Source organism: Quercus robur, chromosome 1 (assembly GCF_932294415.1).
Source record: "Quercus robur chromosome 1, dhQueRobu3.1, whole genome shotgun sequence".
In the NCBI taxonomy this organism is placed as follows: Eukaryota; Viridiplantae; Streptophyta; class Magnoliopsida; order Fagales; family Fagaceae; genus Quercus; species Quercus robur.
In genome coordinates, this window is record NC_065534.1 from 11580091 (window position 1) to 11599744 (window position 19654).

Below are 19654 nucleotides of genomic sequence, written 5' to 3' on the forward strand. Positions count from 1 at the left end.
AATCGATAGACATTGACAATTAAAAAAAAAAAAAAAGTAAATACAGTGAATCTTTCGAGTTTCCACAACATATTATGCGTGAGGAAACTTCCCCCAGAATCAATGATGTCTTTGGCCGTGGTAAATGGTATGAACTATATATGAAGGGATTTTATATCATATCATATCCCATGCAATACGTAGACCATGTTTCAACCGCTCGACAATTAATAACACTAAAAAACAAAAGGGAAGTCTGAAACTTTCGGTGGCTTTAGACCATGTTTCAGATGAATACTCCCGTTTTCCACAAGTCTTCTTTATCCAATTTTCACGTCCACTACCGTGTTAAGCAGAGATGAGAGAACCCACATATTATAGGTCTGTTTGGATAGAACTTATTTTACTGAAATTGAAAACTAAAAACACTGTAGTAAAATAATTTTTAAATGTGTGAATAGTATAGTGGGATCAATTTTTAATGAAAAAGTAGCTAAAAAGTGGAATTTGTGGGTCCCGTAAACAGTACACAGATATACTGTTCATGGGAAAAAAGTCAAAATCTACGGCTGGGGAAAAAAAAAAAAAACGCGCAAATAAGAAAACGCAAACACGCAAGTAGATCCAAACCCCACCTATATATTAAAAAAGAAAAATACAGAGTAGTGAAGCAAGAACACAAGAAATTATTATACAAACACTTTGTTTTAGTTTTTTTTTTTTTTTTGGGATGGCTTGTGTCTCTCTGTTTGTTTTCTTTCTTCTCTCTCTCTTCTTTCTGCTTCACTCAGCTGAAGGAGTAAACAAAACAATCCAAACTTGTTCACCCTTTCAATGTGGAAAATTCGGTACCATTGGCTTTCCATTCACCAACATCTCTCAACCATTTTCCTTTTTATTGCCTATAAAATGTGACAAAATACCTCCAACGATCCAACTAGGGTTGAGTAGAGGACTATATGAAGTTATAAACATCTCTTACAGTTACACTAGCACCAAACAATCTACACGTATCAAGGACCTTTTACTTTCTAATGACTTGAGAAACCAAAAATGCGAATCCTTGACCAATTTTACCACTCCCAACTCTCCATTTATCTCTTTCAAACTCACCACACCCAGTCTGACCCTGTTTAAATGCAACCGTACTCTTGGTATTACTTCCCCTAGAAATTTTACATATACAAGCTGCGGAGACTATAATCTCTACTATAGCCATTTAAACGATAACTCTCTGAGTTTTCCTTCTGAATGTTCAATTATTGAGCTCCCAAAAAAAGAGCGTTCAGATAATGATACACTGTTTTCACTCTTAAGTGCTGAGTTCGACCTTGAAGTGCATGTATCTGATGCTTGTAGCAGATGTTATGGTGGAGCAGGTCTATGTGTACTTGACAAGAATGGAAAATTCCAGTGTGTCATTGCAGAGAAAGGTATAGACATCGAATAACTCCAAAAAATTTGGGCCTACACACACATATATTGAAAATGCATGTAGAGTTCTTTACATATAAATTTATTTACATTCTTATGTTATGGTAAATCCTAAGACAAGTGCTGCAAGTATTTCTGCTTCATGCCATGATGCATCCTAACGTGGCCCCCCCTCCCTCCAAAATCCTGGCCCCCTCCCCTCCCTCCAATCATGGCCCTTAACCAAAATCTAACACAAATAGCATCACAAATCATCAGCCCACAAAATTTAATAAAATTGGCAAAAATTAATTAAAAAAATAGAAAAGAGAAAAAAGTTCAATAATATAGTTGTATAGAATAGAAAAAGAAAATAGAGTCCAAGAGTCGAACGAGAAAATGGAGAGAGAGAGAGAGAGAGAGAGAGAGAGCCGGGGAGCTGCAACGCCGACGAACCAAAAACCAAGATCGCGCCGCCACCAGCTACTCCTCAGTCCTCGCCTCGCCAGATCTGTGATTCTCAACTCCCATCTCACAAGTATTTCTCTCACTTCAAAGCCTATTTCTTATTTTCTGTTTGTGAATTGGTGAGTCTCTGTATTGTTGCCGGTGACTAACGTATATGTGTGTTTTGCTAAGCTGAGATGTGAGAAGCAAGATGTGGCAGTAGCCAGTAGTAAGGTAAAGTGTGGCAGACTATTCCTATGACTTTGTGTTTTGGAGACAGAGAGTTAAAGTAGTTAAGTTGTGTAAGAGTATGATAATACCACCGAACTGGGCATAATTTTGAGTTACAACTCGTCACATGACAAGTTATGATTGGTAAAGGTATATCAATGGACCATGAGGGGACACACCTTTGTCAATAACAACTCGCCATGCGACCAGTTGTGGCACAAAGTTGTGCCCAATTCAGTGATCTTAGCATTACTCAGTTGTGTAATAGAAGGGTAGTGTGTTATAAATTAAGGAAAATGTTAGAGATACAAATATTTTTACAAACTCCTGATTGGTAATTGATTATTGGTAAGTAAAAAATTGATGCTATTGATGGACCCAGATGAGAACTAATAGAAGTTGACCACAACAACAATTTATAAAAATATTGTAAAATAGTTTGTGTGTGTAACATTATCCATAAATTTATAGTGTTGGTAGTGGAGCAATAGTGTGTGTGTGGAGGGAGGGAGGGAGGGGGGGGGGGGGGGGGGGGGCGGGCAACGGGGGAGTGATAGTGTGTGTGTAGACCATGTGCTTGAATAATTTATATAGACTATTCTAACTATTTCTAATTAATACACTATTCTAACTATTTTTTAGATAGAGTCAAAGAACTAATAAAATAAAAATGTAACACAGATATAACAAAATAAAATTGTCACACTTGTCCACATTGCTAACTCATAATGCTATAACTAATTGATTGAAAACTAATAAATCTATAAATTGGGAAGTACGAAATTTATAATTAATGCATCATGCATATCAGCTACATTATTGCATTTGTGTTTACATAGTGACAATAATTAGTCCTTTTTGTGAAATAATAAACGCAATTCTTATTTGATTTGTGTCGTTGTCTTTGTTGGTAAATAATTGCATTGTAATGCATTAAGAAATAATGATTTTGTTTTGTATTTTTGTTTATAATTTGTTAATACTAAATTGAAGCTTATTTGGAGCTTTATGATTTTTTTTTTTTTGCTTATACTTAGGCCCCCTAAGTAGAAATCCTAGTTTCGTTCCTGCTTGCCCACACTATACATGATGCATCCTAAGGGGCACCACACACACAAGCATTGCTTGCCCATACAGGCTGGTTTGGATTGGGTTGGGCATATGCTGGATCGTGATTAATGACGATGAAGACATAAGTATTTTATAGTATTTAACATCACAGCCTGTGAGTCTGTTTTTAGGGCAGTTGTAGTGAGTCAAATTGTGACCCGCCCATTTGCCAAAACATGAGTTATGTCACTTTATTTCAAAACCAATTGATAATAAGGAAGAAAAACTTGAATTTTTTATAACATTCGACATTGGATCCCCCAATATATTCAAATTAAATCCTTTTAGATTAATAGAAAATGTAAAAAAGAATGAACTTTCTTGTTATAAAATCTATATCAAATAATTGTAGACAGATCTTCCTTGTTCTTTTTTAAATACTATCGGGATTATAATAATAAAAAATAACAATAAAAAAAAATTGGCTCTGTTAATTTGTTACATTAAATTTTATTATTATTATTCAACTAACAATGATGTTCTTTGGTGCTTTAGATACAAGGCGTCAGAAATTGAAAGCGATGGTGATAGGTAACATACTTCTTTAATCAAATTGTTTTGTTGATACTAATATACACATGTTTGCTTGGATAGCATATCCTATATAGAACGCAAATGATTCTGTATGGAAGTGATCTAACTGTCTTCAACACATAAAATGTGACCCCTTTTTTACCCCTTCACATAGTGTGTCTGATAGCAATTATTGTATATTCATGCAATGATATAAGGTTCCACTATCAGTTTTTTATGGTTCAATATGATGTACTTGTATCAGTTATATGGATGGAATCCATTAGTACAATAGCTAAAATTTTCCAATAGTTTGTGATTTTCCACCAAGGCTCCCTATCTCCTGTCAATGAAAACCTAACTCCTTTATTCTGCTTAAGGAACTAGATGCCAAATCATCCTTAGCATTTGCTTCTTCATTGTTAGTCATTTGTCACCACAAAGAAAATGCATTTTTATTGAGGGGCTCAAGACATTGTAAAATGCAATTTTATCGAGGCTCGAGACATTATCAATAAGTAGTTTTGAGTTTCTATCATGTCACCATATAACTTCATAATCTCTATTTTTTTTTTTTTTTAATTCCAGTTACAGTCACTTTATCTACTGGAATTGGAGCTCTGATGGTTATCGTCTGCTGCTTTTGGAAAAAGTTCTCATCAATTAAAACTATTAATTTTTGGAAGAAGAAAACTCTAACTCATAAGAGTGTCGAGGCCTTTCTAAGGAATCATGAACCTCTTGTTATTAGAAGATACAAATATTCAGATATAAAATCAATGACCAAGTGCTTTAATAATAAATTAGGCCAAGGGGGCTATGGTTGTGTCTATAAAGGGCAATTACAAGATGGTTGTTTTGTGGCAGTGAAGGTTTTGAAAGAATTGAAAGGTAATGGAGAGGAATTCATTAACGAGGTTGCAAGTATTAGTAGGACTTCCCATGTTAACATCGTCACTCTTAAGGGATTTTGCTTTGAGGGATCTAAAAGAGCTCTTATCTATGAGCTTATGCCTAATGGATCTCTTGAGAAGTTCATATATAAAGGAAATCCTTCAAATTCTGATCATCAACTGGGGTGGGAAACATTATACAACATTGCAATTGGCATTGCACGAGGCTTAGAGTACTTGCATAGAGGTTGCAACACACAAATTTTGCATTTTGACATAAAGCCTCACAACATTCTATTAGATGAGAACTTCTGCCCAAAAATTTCTGATTTTGGCCTCGCAAAAATATGTCCTAGAGAAAAGAGTATTATATCAATGGTGGGTGCAAGGGGGACCACAGGATATATAGCTCCAGAAGTGCTTAGTAGAACTTTTGGAGGGATCTCTCACAAGTCAGATGTCTATAGCTATGGAATGATGGTCTTAGAAATGGTGGGAGGCCGAAAGAATGTTGATGTTACTGTTGATTTTTCAAGTCAAATATATTTTCCACATTGGATTTACAAGCATCTTGAACTAAATGAAGAATTAGGACTGCTCCGCCTTTCAAAGGAAGGAGATGAAAACAATGCAAGGAAGATGATAATAGTGAGTTTGTGGTGCATACAAACTGACCCCTCAAACCGACCATCAATGAGTAGAGTGGTGGAAATGTTGGAAGGGAGTCTCAACTCCTTGCAAATCCCCCCCAAACCTTTCCTGTTTTCTCCACCAAGAAGATCACCGCAAGATTCTTCAATTGAAATGGTATCAATACAATAGGACTCTCTGTCCTAGATATAATACATCTCTTCTCTAAGGAAAACATTGAATTTAGGAGGTATTGAACTTTGTGAACTGTATTTCCTTTTAGCTTGTCAGTGAACATTTTTTCATTATTGCTTAAAATATTTGATGAAATCTTTATGGCCTTAACAATGAAATTAGTAATGCTGACAGTCCAATACTAATTGAGAACTACGGTTTACTTGACAATAGAATGAACGCAAATAGTTTCATAGGCAAACTATTAAGTTTTAGGTTGCAGGATACATGTTAATACTTTTTTCCCTTTTCATCATGGAAAGTTGTGGACCTTATTTCTCTTGAGCGTTATCTATTTCAAATTTTTATTCCTCAAATTGCATAAAATCTAGAAAATTGTGGACTAAATCATAAAATATTCAATCAAGAATGCACATATAGTTTAAATTCCTCAATAGAATGGATCGGTAATATCGATCAACAAAACTAAAAATTTTAACAAATGTCCAACTTTATTATTAAGAACACAGAATTGGTAATGGATGCAATGTCAACGTATATAAAGCTTAGATGAACATATTAAGAAAAAGGCAACTTTTGTTTTCAGTTGAGATCTTGTAGTAACAATATTAATCCATAATGCATGAATCTTGATTCCCTATAAGAACCATGCATTTTCTTTATTGGATCATCAAAAGTTATGGCTCTCCTATGGTTGCTTTAAAATCTAGACTTGCTTCAGTAAATTCACTCTTAGGATCTTGATTGGTGTTAGTTTTCTTTTGTGTTGACATATTCTATGTCAAAGTTTTCTTGTAATAAAACATTTGATTATTTTGTATATTGTGGATCAATTTGTAATTGGGTTGGGATTTCAAGAACTGAAATTGCAATTCGACAAAAAGGAATTTCGATCTAGCAAATATGATTTGCTGTTCGGCAAAAAGACATGTGAGAGAAATTGAAAAGAAGTTGAGGCAGTGATCTCATAGGACACTTGGTAGACAAAAATGGTTAGAACCTGAGGGAATTTTGTTACAAACTCCCTTGTTGTTCCAACCTAAGTTCTGCCATTGATTTAGGAAGAACCAAAATTTTTCCTTACAATACATATTTAAGATATATGCTTTCCAAAGCTCAACTGAAAATATTCATAATAGCGAGGGCAACTCTCCTGGCAATTGAAGTTGCTCCATGGTTCTAGCTTTGCCATTATCGAAGGTGATTTGGCTATTGTACCGTGGTCTCTCTCTAGTATTGTGGATGATGTGACAACTCTTCTCTCTACTTTTGTTGCTAGGGACTTTGTCCATGTTGGCAGAGATGTTTATATTTTGGCCCATAGTGTGTGTTGGGATAAAATGAATTGACCCTTTGCAATTAATTAATTAATTATCCAAGTTAATTAATTAGATCAAATTTCATGCAATAGCGCGATAGCCCAAACAAATCACCAAATAACTAAATAACTAAATTTGTATCTAATAGTGGTGATGACTTTTATTCTCACTGATGGGACAAGTTGATAATATGTAATTATATTTATTCAGACCTCTATTCTTTTGTAGCCAATGGTCATTGTAATCATTGCATAGAGCTCTGACTTACTTTTGGAGTATTTTTAAAGAAATTATTATGATAATTCTTGATGTTAGTACTTGATATGAATTATTTGGATTAAATTGTCAAAAAGGAAAAATCTACAAGTACTTTTGAGATGTTTTTCTCATGCTTTAGACCCTTTTAGGTTTGGGGCACGAAAACTATGGTATCAGAGCTTAGGTTATGATTCTTTAGACTTTGAAATAGGAATTGATTTTGATATAAGTCAAAGCATTAGGGGTTTAATGAATCATTTGTTGAAGCTTCCACATGCTATTCCTTTATCCTTATCTAGCTCGTCTATGCTAACCTTCTATGTTGCCTTGTGATTTACTTGCTTTGTTTCTTGGGTATAGGTATGAGTACCATTGTAAACTATGTGTCTTAAAAAGAAAGCACATAAAGTAAGGCATGTAAATGAGGTTGCAGCTCCAAAACATGGCCCTAGGCAACGCCAAGAGTGTGAGAGATCTATCACTCCCAATGGTGGTGAGATTGATAAGGTGGCAGAAAGAATCTATGCTAGGATTGCTAAAGTGGTCCAAGGTGGTGAGCATAGGAGGGAGGATTTTTCTTTTGGGGATTTCTATGAGCAAAACTGTCACGACCCAAACCTGTACTTCAAAGTTTAGAGCATGACTGACATGTTAATATCAAGTTTACCTCAATACTAACACGAACCAACCTAAACTAAAGGTGCTTATCAAACATTGTTTCTTGAATTCCTGCTTATTTTCTTGCATAAAAGCCATAATATACAAAAATGATGGCAACCTTCAAATTTCATTTCCTTCGAACTTGGAAAAATACCACCTGGCTGAAACTTAAGGTATACATGTAAATATTACATAACTAAACATTTAGCAAAACTCTTATTACAAACCTAAACCCAAAGACATACAACTGGGGTTCAAAACAAACTAAGGTACCGAATTACATATGTGCTCAAAGGATCAAGTACATCTTGATTCCTCCTATACAACAAAAGAGCTAACTACTATACAACAAAACTCTACATTCTAACAAAATGAGAAAACACAGAATCCTTGCCACCTCTAATACTCTCACTGCTTCCAGGAAGAACCTATGCACTGAAAAATAATAGGGTGAGCTGCAAAGCCCAGTAAGGTTTTAAAGCTCATGGGCCTTTAATAAGAATGAATGTAAATCAAATATTTTATGGATATGCCAGATTTGATAAAATAGCCTTCATACTATTCATATTGTTCTTAAAATAACTTAAGAGCTTTTAGATGAGAATACTTCATTTTCCTTTCATATAATAAATAAAAGGACATAACAAAGAATTTAAATATAATTCAGTAATCTTATCTTTTTGAATAGACTATCAAATACTTTATCATAACTTCTCATCAGACTTATAACACATTGAATATACATTTCTTATCATCATACTTTTCTTATAATTTCTGAATAGCTTAATAGCCCATTTATAATACATATTAGTTAATCCAATTGTAAGTCTGTCACTACTTTGGAAGGCTTCCAACACAGAGTGCTAGGCATCCAGCATTCCCCACAATGCCAGGTAATTCCGAAATCGTATCATAATATATATTTTCAACCATGCGGGTAAGTTGACATCCTCTACAAGTTGATTGTTACCAACAAAGGCGGGTACAGTAGAGCCAGTCCCACTTTTAATGGCCAATCAGAATCTCCATAGAAATACCAATACTATAATCCCTACTGGCTGAGTTCAGATCATAACAATAGAATAACCGAAAATTATATTTTTCTAATAACTTTGCTTTTACATAAGTGTTTCACCACAGTAGCATATCCACTTCATTCTTAAATATTATGTTCGTGATATAAATAATAACATCAATATGCTAAAATTATTATGTATATAAAATTGAACAACTCACAAACACATAATTTACTTAATTCATGCATATATGTAATATCTCTAATTAAAGCTTTAGTGCATAATACTTTTTGAAATGACATTTATACTTATCAAAAGCACATGTCACAAGTCCCTTACCTGTAAACGGAAGGCGCAAAAGATTATACAAGAGAAGCTCAAGTGGTTGTGTTCTCGTTCTCGTTCTCACCACCTAAATGAAAAACCAAAACTTATTATGGAAAAACTCTTCCTAATATATAAACTTATACCTCAATTACAACCTAACTCTCAAACTCAAGAAAATCTTAATTCCCATCACATAAATTTCCCTAAAGCATATGATACAATCATCAAACATATTATGCACCCAAACCATAAAGAAACCAATTCATAAAATTTATATATGCTCCAAACATACCAAAGGATGAGAATATTAAATTATAGCTCAAAACATATACCCTAACTTGAGAATTAAATCCACAAAATCAGGTGTAGCATATGTTGTTCACTGCTCATTTGAGCAGCGTATGCTCCATTTTTAAAATACAAATGAGCTGTCCACACAGATCTAATTGTCATGAAATTTTACAAATGGGCTGCCCTATATGTCCAGTATATAGCTTTAAAATTTCGGAGTCAAAGAATAAACCCATGATTTACTAAAAATCACGCAAGATAGAATACTCAAATCTGTCCTGACAGAATTTCTTGCAACTTAAAAATTAAATTATTATTTTTATGTTCATCCAAATGCTGTGAAACCACTTCCATAACAACCATGTGTGTCTTAAAATTCATAAAAACTACTCCTAGCATCCATAAAATATGATTTAATACATATTTTTCTTGTTGTAAACATCAAATCTGTCACAGAGACAGCTTCAGTACATATTCTTACAAAATCATCAACAAATAGCAATAGGCCCTAATTTCATTTGGGTATTTTTATACCAATACTATACATATTAAAATATATTAATAAGCATTCAATTGATCACAATATCATCAAACTTTCAAATCACTAAAATAGAATCATAGTTCAACCTCTAAAATCAAGATAGAGGATAAAGAAATAGAAATAAACAAATGAAGTTTTGATTACTTACCCACAACTTTGAAGCTGAAATTTTAGTGTTAACCTTTTAATTTCTTCTTTAGAGAGGGATAAATTGTTTTGGTAAGAGAGGGAAGGCTGCCGTGTAAGAGCAAAGAGAGAAGAAAAACAAAAACAAAGAAAAAAGAGTAGAGAAAGAGGGCTGGACTTTCTGATCTGATGCAGCTAGGAAAATAGGATAAGGAGAAGACTTTTCGGGCACAAAAGAAGATAAGAAATTTGGACAATTGGGATGGGATACGTGGGATGCTAGAGAAGAAAAATCACACCCCCTTTTTCCCAATGTTTTCAACTTTCTTGCATTCACACTCACTTTTCTACAAAAATAATATCACTTTACACACACACACACACACACACACACACATATATATATATATATATATCCTTACATTTATAAAGTTATATCCATCACATTAAAAGAGGATATATGTTCTATAATATCACAATATCAAAGCTTTATGCACTTAAAAGTAATTAAGATAATAACATGCATATAAACCCATAAATTAATTATGAAATTAAGTTGGGGTGTTACAAAAACCCTCCAACTTTTAATGGTGAACCTGACCCAATGGTAGCAAAGAATTGGCTGCTAAATATGGAAAAGTTATTGAGAGCCCTTGAATGCATTGATGCTCAAAAGGTGGTGTATGCTACTTTTGCTTTTTAGGATTCTGTTGTGAAATGGTGGATGAGCACTGAGCGCTTGTTGAGGATGGAGTTGGGAGAGGACACTCCTATTACTTGGGAGAAGTTTAAGGAAGTCTTTAATGAGACTTATTTCCCTGATGTAGTTAGGGATCAAAAGGGGAGAGATTTTCTAATTTGGTTCAAGGGACTATGACTGTGGAAGAATATGCTGCAAAGTTTGTTGAGCTCTCCCGCTTTGCTTACTATTTAATTCCGAATGAGCCTAAGAAAGTAAGCAAGTTTCATAAATGTCTTAATGATAAGATTCGCCCCCAAATTATAGCCTCTAAATGGGTACTTTTACTAAGATCGTGAAGCGGGCAATAAGTCTTGAAGAGGACTTTAAGTGCAACCTCGGTTCTAGGGAGGATGAAAAGAAGCAAGAACCCTATGGTTTTCAACATGGAGAGGGTTGGGGGGAAATTTTCAAAAAGGGGTTCTTTAAGAAGTCTAGTAATGGGTATCATTCTAATGGGCAAGACAATGGTGCCTCGCCTCAATCAAGTGAAAAGAAGCTTTGCTCCCATTGTGATAGATTTCATAATGGTCATGCTTGTGGTGGAGTTAAGTTGTGCTATAATTGTAAGCAACCTGGGCACTTTGCTAGAGAATGCCCAATTGCTAAAGGCTTAGGTTCTTTTTCTTTGCCCCAAATTTTTAAGGGTAATAACAATGAGAAGAAGGGTGCAAGGTAGAATTTGTGCATTGGCTGCTCAGGATGTTCAAGCGACAGACATTGTGGTGACAAGTATAGTTTCTTGCTCTCCGCACATGCTAGAGTTCTTTTGATCTTGGTTCTACGCATTCTTTGTTTCTATTGCCTTACAAAAAGTTGTGATAAGAGCCTAGAACTCCTTGATTTTAAGTTATTAGCTTCTACTCCAATCGGTGATATTATATGGAATAATCTTGCACTCAAGTCTTGTATCTTTTTATCGAGGGTAGAGAGTTATTGGCTAAAATGGTGTTGCTAAATAAGCATGATTTTTATGTTATCCTAGGCATGGATCGGTTGGCTTCTTATCATGCTTGAATGCATTTTTAAGAAGAAGGAGGAATCAATAAGGTTATGTACCAACTACCATGATCTAAATTGAGTTACCATTAAGAGTAAATATCCTTTGCCTTGCAATGATGACTTGTTTGACTAATGGCAAAGAGAACAAGTATTTTCTAAAATTGATCTTGTTTTGGTTACCAATAGTTGAAAATTTAAGACATACATACCAAAGGTGCCGTTTTGGACTAGGAATGGTTATTTTGAGTTTTTAATGATGCTATTTGGATTAACTAATGCCCCTACTACCTTTATGGATTTGATGAATGTGGCATTTCATGATTACTTGGATCACTTTGTCATTGTGTTCATTGATGATATTTTGATTTACTCTACGAGCCAAGAAGAGCATGAAGAACACTTGAAGATTGTTTTACAAATTCTAAGAGAAAATAAATTGTTTGCTAAATTGAGGAAATGTGAATTCTAGTGGAATAAAGTAGTGTTGTTAGGTTATGTGATCTCTGAGGATGGAAATACATTGGATCTTGGAAGGATATAAGAATTACAAGAAACATTACCCCACATGACTTGGAGTTGACTACAATTGTGTTGCATTGAAAATTTGGAGATGTTATTTGTATGAGAGAGACGTGAGATTTTTATGGTTCATAAAATTTTAGAGTATTTCTTTAACCGGAATAAGCTAAATATGAGACAATGGCAATGGCTATAATTGTTTAAGGACTATGATTTCTTTATTAACTATCATCTCTATAAGGCTATGTCATTATTGGTGCACTTAGTAGAAAGTCTCTGGTTATTTTTCAGCTGCTTTGCATACCACTTAGAGGGAAATCATTATTGATTTAGAAAGGTTGGGAGTTGAGGTTGTATAGGTCATTTAGAGACCTACTTGGATAGTTGAGAGTTCAACCAACTTTAGTAAAAAGAATGAAACTGTTGCAAGGCAATGACTCTCAATTAATATGAATAAGGTGCATAAAGGAAAGAGACCTAAGTTTAATATGTACAATTTCAAGGAATAAATTTTTATAAGAGGGGAGAATGTAATGCCCTAGTCAAAAAGAAAAAAAAAATGGAAGTTAGATTTTTTTTTTTTTTTTGGTGTTCCCATGTGCCCTACCTACCCCTCTATCCCCCACCACACATTCTCATAAATATCCCTCACTCTCTCATCCTCTCCCACCGCTGTACCTCCTTTACCACCATCTCTACCATCATTTTTCTAGCAAGATCACCAGAAAATCCTTAAGAACCTCTAAGCACCTTCATATCTTTTATTTGAGGTAAAATTTCTAATCTTTTTGGTGGGTTTATATGCTTTTGCTAGAGGTTTTCTCTATCTAAGCTTTGCTAATGATACCCATGTGATTTATGAGCTTTAAAAGTGATATTCATGGGTTTATATGTATGGGTTTTGTGTTGGTGGAATTATTTGATGAGTGGGTTTAAAGCTTTTACAATGGTGGCTGATGGCGACTAAGTTAAGGATATTCGTCCATGATAATTTTCCACAGTCACCGCATCCATAATTTGACCACGTCCAGGAAACCTTAAGTAGAGGAGAACAAGAACATTGTACTTAGGAACAATACAAGACCCTTTATAACAAGACCAAGAAGGTTGTCCATAGTACAAACATAAGGACAACCAAATAAACCTTGGTGAATTTTACAAAAGGACTTCTCATAAACTTCCTTACGATCTGACCATAGTGTACTACCCTCAAAATGTGGAAGGAGTTCCTTGTAATTCGCTCCACGTACTCCATTTACACATTTTCTCCATTAACTACTCACATCACCCACGATGGTGGTGGATCCGAACAAGTAGACCCACTTCTAACTCTTTATAAAAGGAACAAGTCCTATTCACTCAAGGTAAGTACCACCATTCATTATTTTTCCTGTCCTTCTGATCTGGAGAGAAAACTGATTTAATTGTCGGAGGGTCCTTAGCCAAGTTACATCGGTCACCCTTGATAGTTCTTTCTTTTCTTTTTAGGACTAAAAGCCATTACCACAATCTGAAACACTCCAGCCTACTGATTTTCATGCATCATCAGTGGCTATCTAAGTGGTGAAGATTTTTGGGGTTTTGGCTTTTTAATGTGAAATAGATGGTGAAAATAATTTTTATTGATTATTTGGAACTAGTTAAAGATTCTAATTGTTTGTCTTGGAGAATATTATGATTTTGGTGTCATGGGTCTCTTGATGATATTATATAAATCTTGTGAGAACTACTTATTAAATGTTGAAGTTTTGATGTTAAAGATAATACCTTAAATGATTTATGAGTATAAATTGGAGTCTATGCCATGTATTTTATACTGTTGAGAAACTTTGGATGTGGAATACATTATTTGTGAGGCTAAATACTAAGCTTGCCTAATTAAATTCTTATTTGGCAATTCCTAATTTGTAGCTAAATACAATTTCAAACTTTATGTTTATTGTAATAGGTTTGCTTGGTATTGTTTAAGTTCTAGCTAATCTCTTTTGGAGCTTAGAGAATTAGGCTTTTACAGGTCCCAAGGTAAGTAGCTTTTTAATAAGATTTTTGGAAAATAACCATGTTGCATAAATTGGTTTTTTTTTTTTTTTTTTGGTCAAACAAAAAATTATTTGTGAGATTATGTTTTCTTAAAAAGTATTGTGTTATGACCCTATTATATATGACTATTTATGAAAAGTGCATCATATTTGGTAATGCATATGGAGAAATGCATAATTTGTTAGCATGGAAAAGATAAGCATCTTTTATAAAATTCTTGAGAATGAATTTTATGAATTTATTGTATTATTTGCAAATTCTAAAGATGTTTTATCTTAGCTTGTATTATTTGGGAAATTTATGCAAAATATTTTGTTAGGTTCTAAAGACTTAGGAACTTATGTATTTAAAACTCTAATGTGTATTGTTAGCAATTACGATCAAAACAAGATGTTTAGTCATGTTTAGACTTACTCAAAGTTGTGTCATTTATGTAAAGTTGGATTTAAGTTGTTGCAGAATTAAAAGTGCAATTTGGCCTGGTTCGATCGATCGAAGCTTAAGCTTGATCAATCGAAATTCGAGCAAAATGCATTTTTCTGCAGAATTTCAACTTAGCCCTAGTTCATTTGAAACGTTTAGGGTTTTGTGTTTTTGCCCTAGGTATATAAGGCAAACCCTAGCCACGTTTTAGTGTTGCTCATATTACTGTTTATGTAAATCTCTTGTGAAATCTATGAGGAGTTTTCCTTTACAAAAGCTTAGGATTATCAAGAAGGAGATTCATTCAATGATCATTCAGTTGCTGCCATAAGAACTTAAAGAAATACAAGCAGGTGTGCTTGTACTTACTAGAGAATCCAAGAAAGAAAGAGTCTGTGGTCTCGGAGCTTGCACGTGGTCGTGTCAATAAGTTTCTACTGGTGGGTAGCAATAGAATGTTAGTGGTCTAAGTCACTATTGTAAAACTTCGATTTTTTCATAGTGGATTCAAGTTTACCTTGAGGATAACTATGTTAAATCCTCCCCAGGTTTTTACCGGTTTGGTTTCCTGGGTGATCATATCATTGTGTTATTTATCTTTCCACTGCTATGCATGATATGATTGTTTGATTGTGATAACCTAGATTTGGAATTTGGACTAAGTAATAACTTCGCTAATTACCTAAGTTAATCCAATTGTGTTTTTAAGGGGTCTAAAAACCAACATATTTATGACAAGAATTGATTTTAAGAACTCTGAGGATATTGTGGATATTTGGTTATGGAAATATTTTATGAAACTACTTGGAAGTGAACCATGTATTTCAAATACATTAACTTGTGAGCTTTTGATGTAGTTTTGCCATTGTGCCATGATATTGGTTTTGAAATAGTATTGGATATTTTTTTGGTTTACAATGAATAATATATAGTTTCATAGTTATTTTGGGAAGCTTGCTGTTACATGGAAATTCCCAAATTATAGCATGTTTTGTGAAATGCTCATTATCATGCAAGGTTGTCAGACTCAAACCGGACCGGTCGATCTGACTTGGGCAACCTTGAACCGGGTAGAAATTCGGTTTTTTAAAGGGAAGTTATGGTTCAGTCATTTTAAATATATAAAAATTTCCAAATAAGTATAGGCGAGGGATAGAACCAGGGATTAGTAGGTCAATGTTACATGGAAATTCCCAAATTATAGCATGTTTTGTGAAATGCTCATTATCATGCAAGGTTGTCAAACTCAAACCGGACCGGTCGATCCGACCTGGGCAACCTTGAACTGGGTAGAAATTCGATTTTTTAAGGGGAACTTATGGTTCAATCATTTTAAATATAAAAATTTCCAAATAGTTGTAGTCGAGGGATAGAACCAAGGATCAGTAGGTCGATGTTACATGGAAATTCCCAAATTGTAGCATGTTTTGTGAAATGCTCATTATAATGCAAGGTTGTCAAACTCAAACTGGATCGGTTGATCCGACTTGGGCAACCTTGAACCAGGTAGAAATCTGGTTTTTTAAGGGGAAGTTATGGTTCAGTCATTTTAAATATAAAAATTTCCAATTAGGTGTAGGCGAGGGATAGAACCAATAGGCTATGCTCCTTTGTTGTGTCATTCTTGGATTTAATATTTTATTTATTAACAATTTAGATTATAGTTTTCCAATTTGTTATATTACACATCTCAATATATTATTATTTGATAATTTTATTATAGGTTCAAGAACTATATTTTTTACATGTGAATATACAATTTATTAATTTATGTTGAAAATGATTTTATTTTAGATAATTTTTTATTTGAAAGATTACTAAACACGATTTTTTCACACTTGTTTATGTTTTATTATTTTCTATTAACCTTACAAAAATGGTGAAAGTTCATTTGAAAGTTGCTTAATTTTTTAGACATATTTTTAGGAAAAAGTTTATTAATGTTTTCCATTTTAATACCTTTATTTGTATTTTATTATTATTAAATTAATTATGACATTATCATGGTTTGACCTCTATTGAACCTCGGTCGACCTTAAAAATCTTGAACCTCTCCCTTTTCCGATTCGTTAAACGATCTGGGTCTGAAAACTGTGTTATCATGAGACTTGCATTTCCCCCACCCCATTAATTATGCTACTTACAAGGCTCTTTCTCATCTCATTCTTTTACAAACTTTTTCAAAGCATGCAACGATTGTTTTGAGATAGGTTTTTGTGGCTAGCAGTAGTTAGAATAACTACTTATGGAGGTTGAACTTTTGTTATGGTGATTGTTAGGTTCTAAAGTGTAGGACTTTATGTATTTAGAATTCTAATTTGTATTGTTGGCAAACCATGATCAAAACAATGTGTTTAGAAGTGTTTAAAACTAGCTCAAAGTTGTAAGTCAATGTAAAGTTGGAATCGAGTGTAAAGCAGAAAGCATTGTGGCTTTCGGCCTGGCTCGATCGATCGAAGCTTAGGCTCGACCGATCGAAGCTTGGGCAGATTGCTTTTCTGCAGAATTTTCCAACTCAGCCCTAGTTGTTTTAAAACGTTTTTAGGGTTTCTTATTTGTCCTAAGTATAAAAGGCAAACCCTAGCCACGTTTTAGTGTTGCTCATATTGCCGTTTGTGTAAATCTCTTGTGAGATCTAGAGAAGTTTTCCTTTACACAAACTTAGGGTTTTCAAGGAGGAGATATTCTCTACACCTTGATGATCAAAACAGTTGCTGCCATAAAAGCTTAAAGAATACACAAGCGGGGGTGCTTGTAGCTGGTGGGAATCCAAGAAAGAAGGAGTCCGTGGATTCGAAGCTTGCACGTGGTCGTGTTAGTAAATTCTATCGGTTGGTAGTATTAGGAAGTTGAGCGGGGGTGCTTGTAAGTCCTTTTGTATGAACTTCGATTCTTTCTGATAGTGGATTCAAGTTTACCTTGAGGATAGCTAGGTCAAATCCTCCCCATGTTTTTACCGGTTTGGTTTTCTGGGTGATCATATCGTGTGTTATTTATTTTCCACTGCTATGCATGATATGATTGTTTGATTGTGATAACCTAGACTTGGAATTTGGACTAAGTAACAACTTAGCTAATTACCTAGGTTTAATCAATTGTTTAAGGGGTCTATAAACTATTAGTGATCTTTAGATGTATATCCTAAAGTAGGCTTGACTCATTCTTTTGTATCTAATAGTGATTGTAAGGTTGAATTTAATCAACCATCTTGTTGGCTTTATTCCGTACCAAATTTGTTTGTAATTTAGCAATTAGTAACCCTGTATTTAGGTGGGAATCATGTAAGGGTAGTGTGTGAGAGAGTGTGAAGAAATGTTCAAGATTGTGCAATGAAACAAGGACTCGCGGCTGGATCTCGCAGGTGGCTCACGGCTTGCAAGTCGCCAAAAGATACACACGAGTGAAGCATGCAGAGAAGCTGAACCGCCATGCCAGTTGTAGCATCACAAGACAAAAAAAATCCAATCTGTCCATTTAGTTAGCTCGTGGCTTGGACTTGCAACTCAGTTAAGTCGTGAGGCCAAGTTGCTAGTCCACTCTGTTATGGAAAAACTGACTCTTTACATTCCTTTCTCACTCCAGTATAAATACCCCTTATACCCACAAAATATTGAGGGCTTCTAGAGAGAATTTTGAGAGAGAAACCCTAGAGAAAAACAATATTGACTCATCCACAATCTTCATATAGTGACTCTTCAAATTTCTCAACTCTCACCATCTCCATTGTTACATCCTTGAGAGGTTCTTTAACCAAATCTTTTTTCTCACCATACCCATATCTGTGAGAAGGCTATTTGGTGCTTTAGGAAGCAATTCGGAAGGAACCAATTCATATTTGTTGATGTTATGGGTTATAGCAGAATCCGGTAAGGTAAAGAAGAAATAGGTTCGGCGTAACCTCATTGAAGTAGGAGCTTGGAGGGTTTAGGAACACTGGATAGATTAGGCTTGGAGGGTCTTCTGTTGTTCATGTATTCCAACTACATTCTTTAGTAGATTATTTACCGCTTGGAGGGCGGCAGAGAGATTTTACGCCGAAGGCTTTGGTTTCCTCTTCGATAACACATCATTGTGTTGTCCTTGTGTTTGTATCTCTCTTCCCTTAATCTTTGCCATTTAATTTCTGCTGTGGATGTGATCTTATTTGGTTTAAATTGTTTATCAATTCTATTATATGCTTATATTCATATTCCACACATTAATTGTTTGATAATAAGCTTGAATTGATAATTTGAAAATTGGGGTCTAAACGTTCATAGTGTTTTATACACATATTGAACATTCAGTGATGATGACTTTTATTCCTACTGATGGGACAAGTTGATGATTTGTAATTATATTTATTCAAACCTCCATTTTTTTGTGACCAATGGTCATTGTAATTATTGTATAGAACTCTGACTTACTTTTGGAGTATTTAAAAAAAATTATTATAATAATTCTTGATGTTGGTTCTTGATATGAATTATTTGGATTGAATCGTCAAAAAGGAAAAATCTATAAGTACCTTTAAGATGTTTTTCTCATACTTTAAACCCTTTTGGTTTGAGGCGTGACAGGTACCTTTAGAACATTTATTAATAAACCATTTTATGAAAGTTTTGATACAACTTTCATGAAAAATATAAAAAAGTTTCAAAAAAAATCAGTTAGTTTTTTCTTTGTTTCATAAAAAAATTTTAAAAATATTTCATAAACATTGTCCTTAGGACATCAATTAACTTTTCATTTATTCAATTAAGAATGATCCTCTAAATAGTGAGTATGCTTTAAAAACCTGTGTGCCAAATAGAGACAAAATTTTCTTGAGCTTATGTTACTTTTTCTTCTATCTTTTATATCAATCAAAGTATATATATCTCTCTCTCTCAAAAAAAAATCAAAGTATATATATTATTATATACTGAAGTCTTTTGCCGGTGCGAGCCACACTAAAGGAGGAAAAGACTAAGGCACAAAAAATCTGAAACACAATGATTTAA

General features: G+C 34.0%; 1 protein-coding gene and 1 long non-coding RNA gene across 2 annotated transcripts; one reads left to right on the plus strand and one right to left on the minus strand.

Annotated features, from left to right (window-relative positions):
• The first annotated feature begins 4457 nt into the window (after positions 1–4457).
• Positions 4458–5408, plus strand: LOC126717385 (PR5-like receptor kinase). The gene has a single exon (XM_050419110.1). It carries the CDS (start codon positions 4473–4475, stop codon positions 5406–5408), a length of 936 nt encoding a protein of 311 aa, XP_050275067.1. The 5' UTR covers positions 4458–4472.
• Positions 5409–7748: 2340 nt separating this feature from the next.
• Positions 7749–10292, minus strand: LOC126720893 (uncharacterized). Its single transcript, XR_007653716.1, has 3 exons — positions 9972–10292; positions 9004–9076; positions 7749–8083 (listed from the first exon to the last, which is right to left on the minus strand). It is a non-coding gene; the product is annotated as an uncharacterized LOC126720893 (long non-coding RNA).
• Between the last annotated feature and the right edge of the window lie 9362 nt (positions 10293–19654).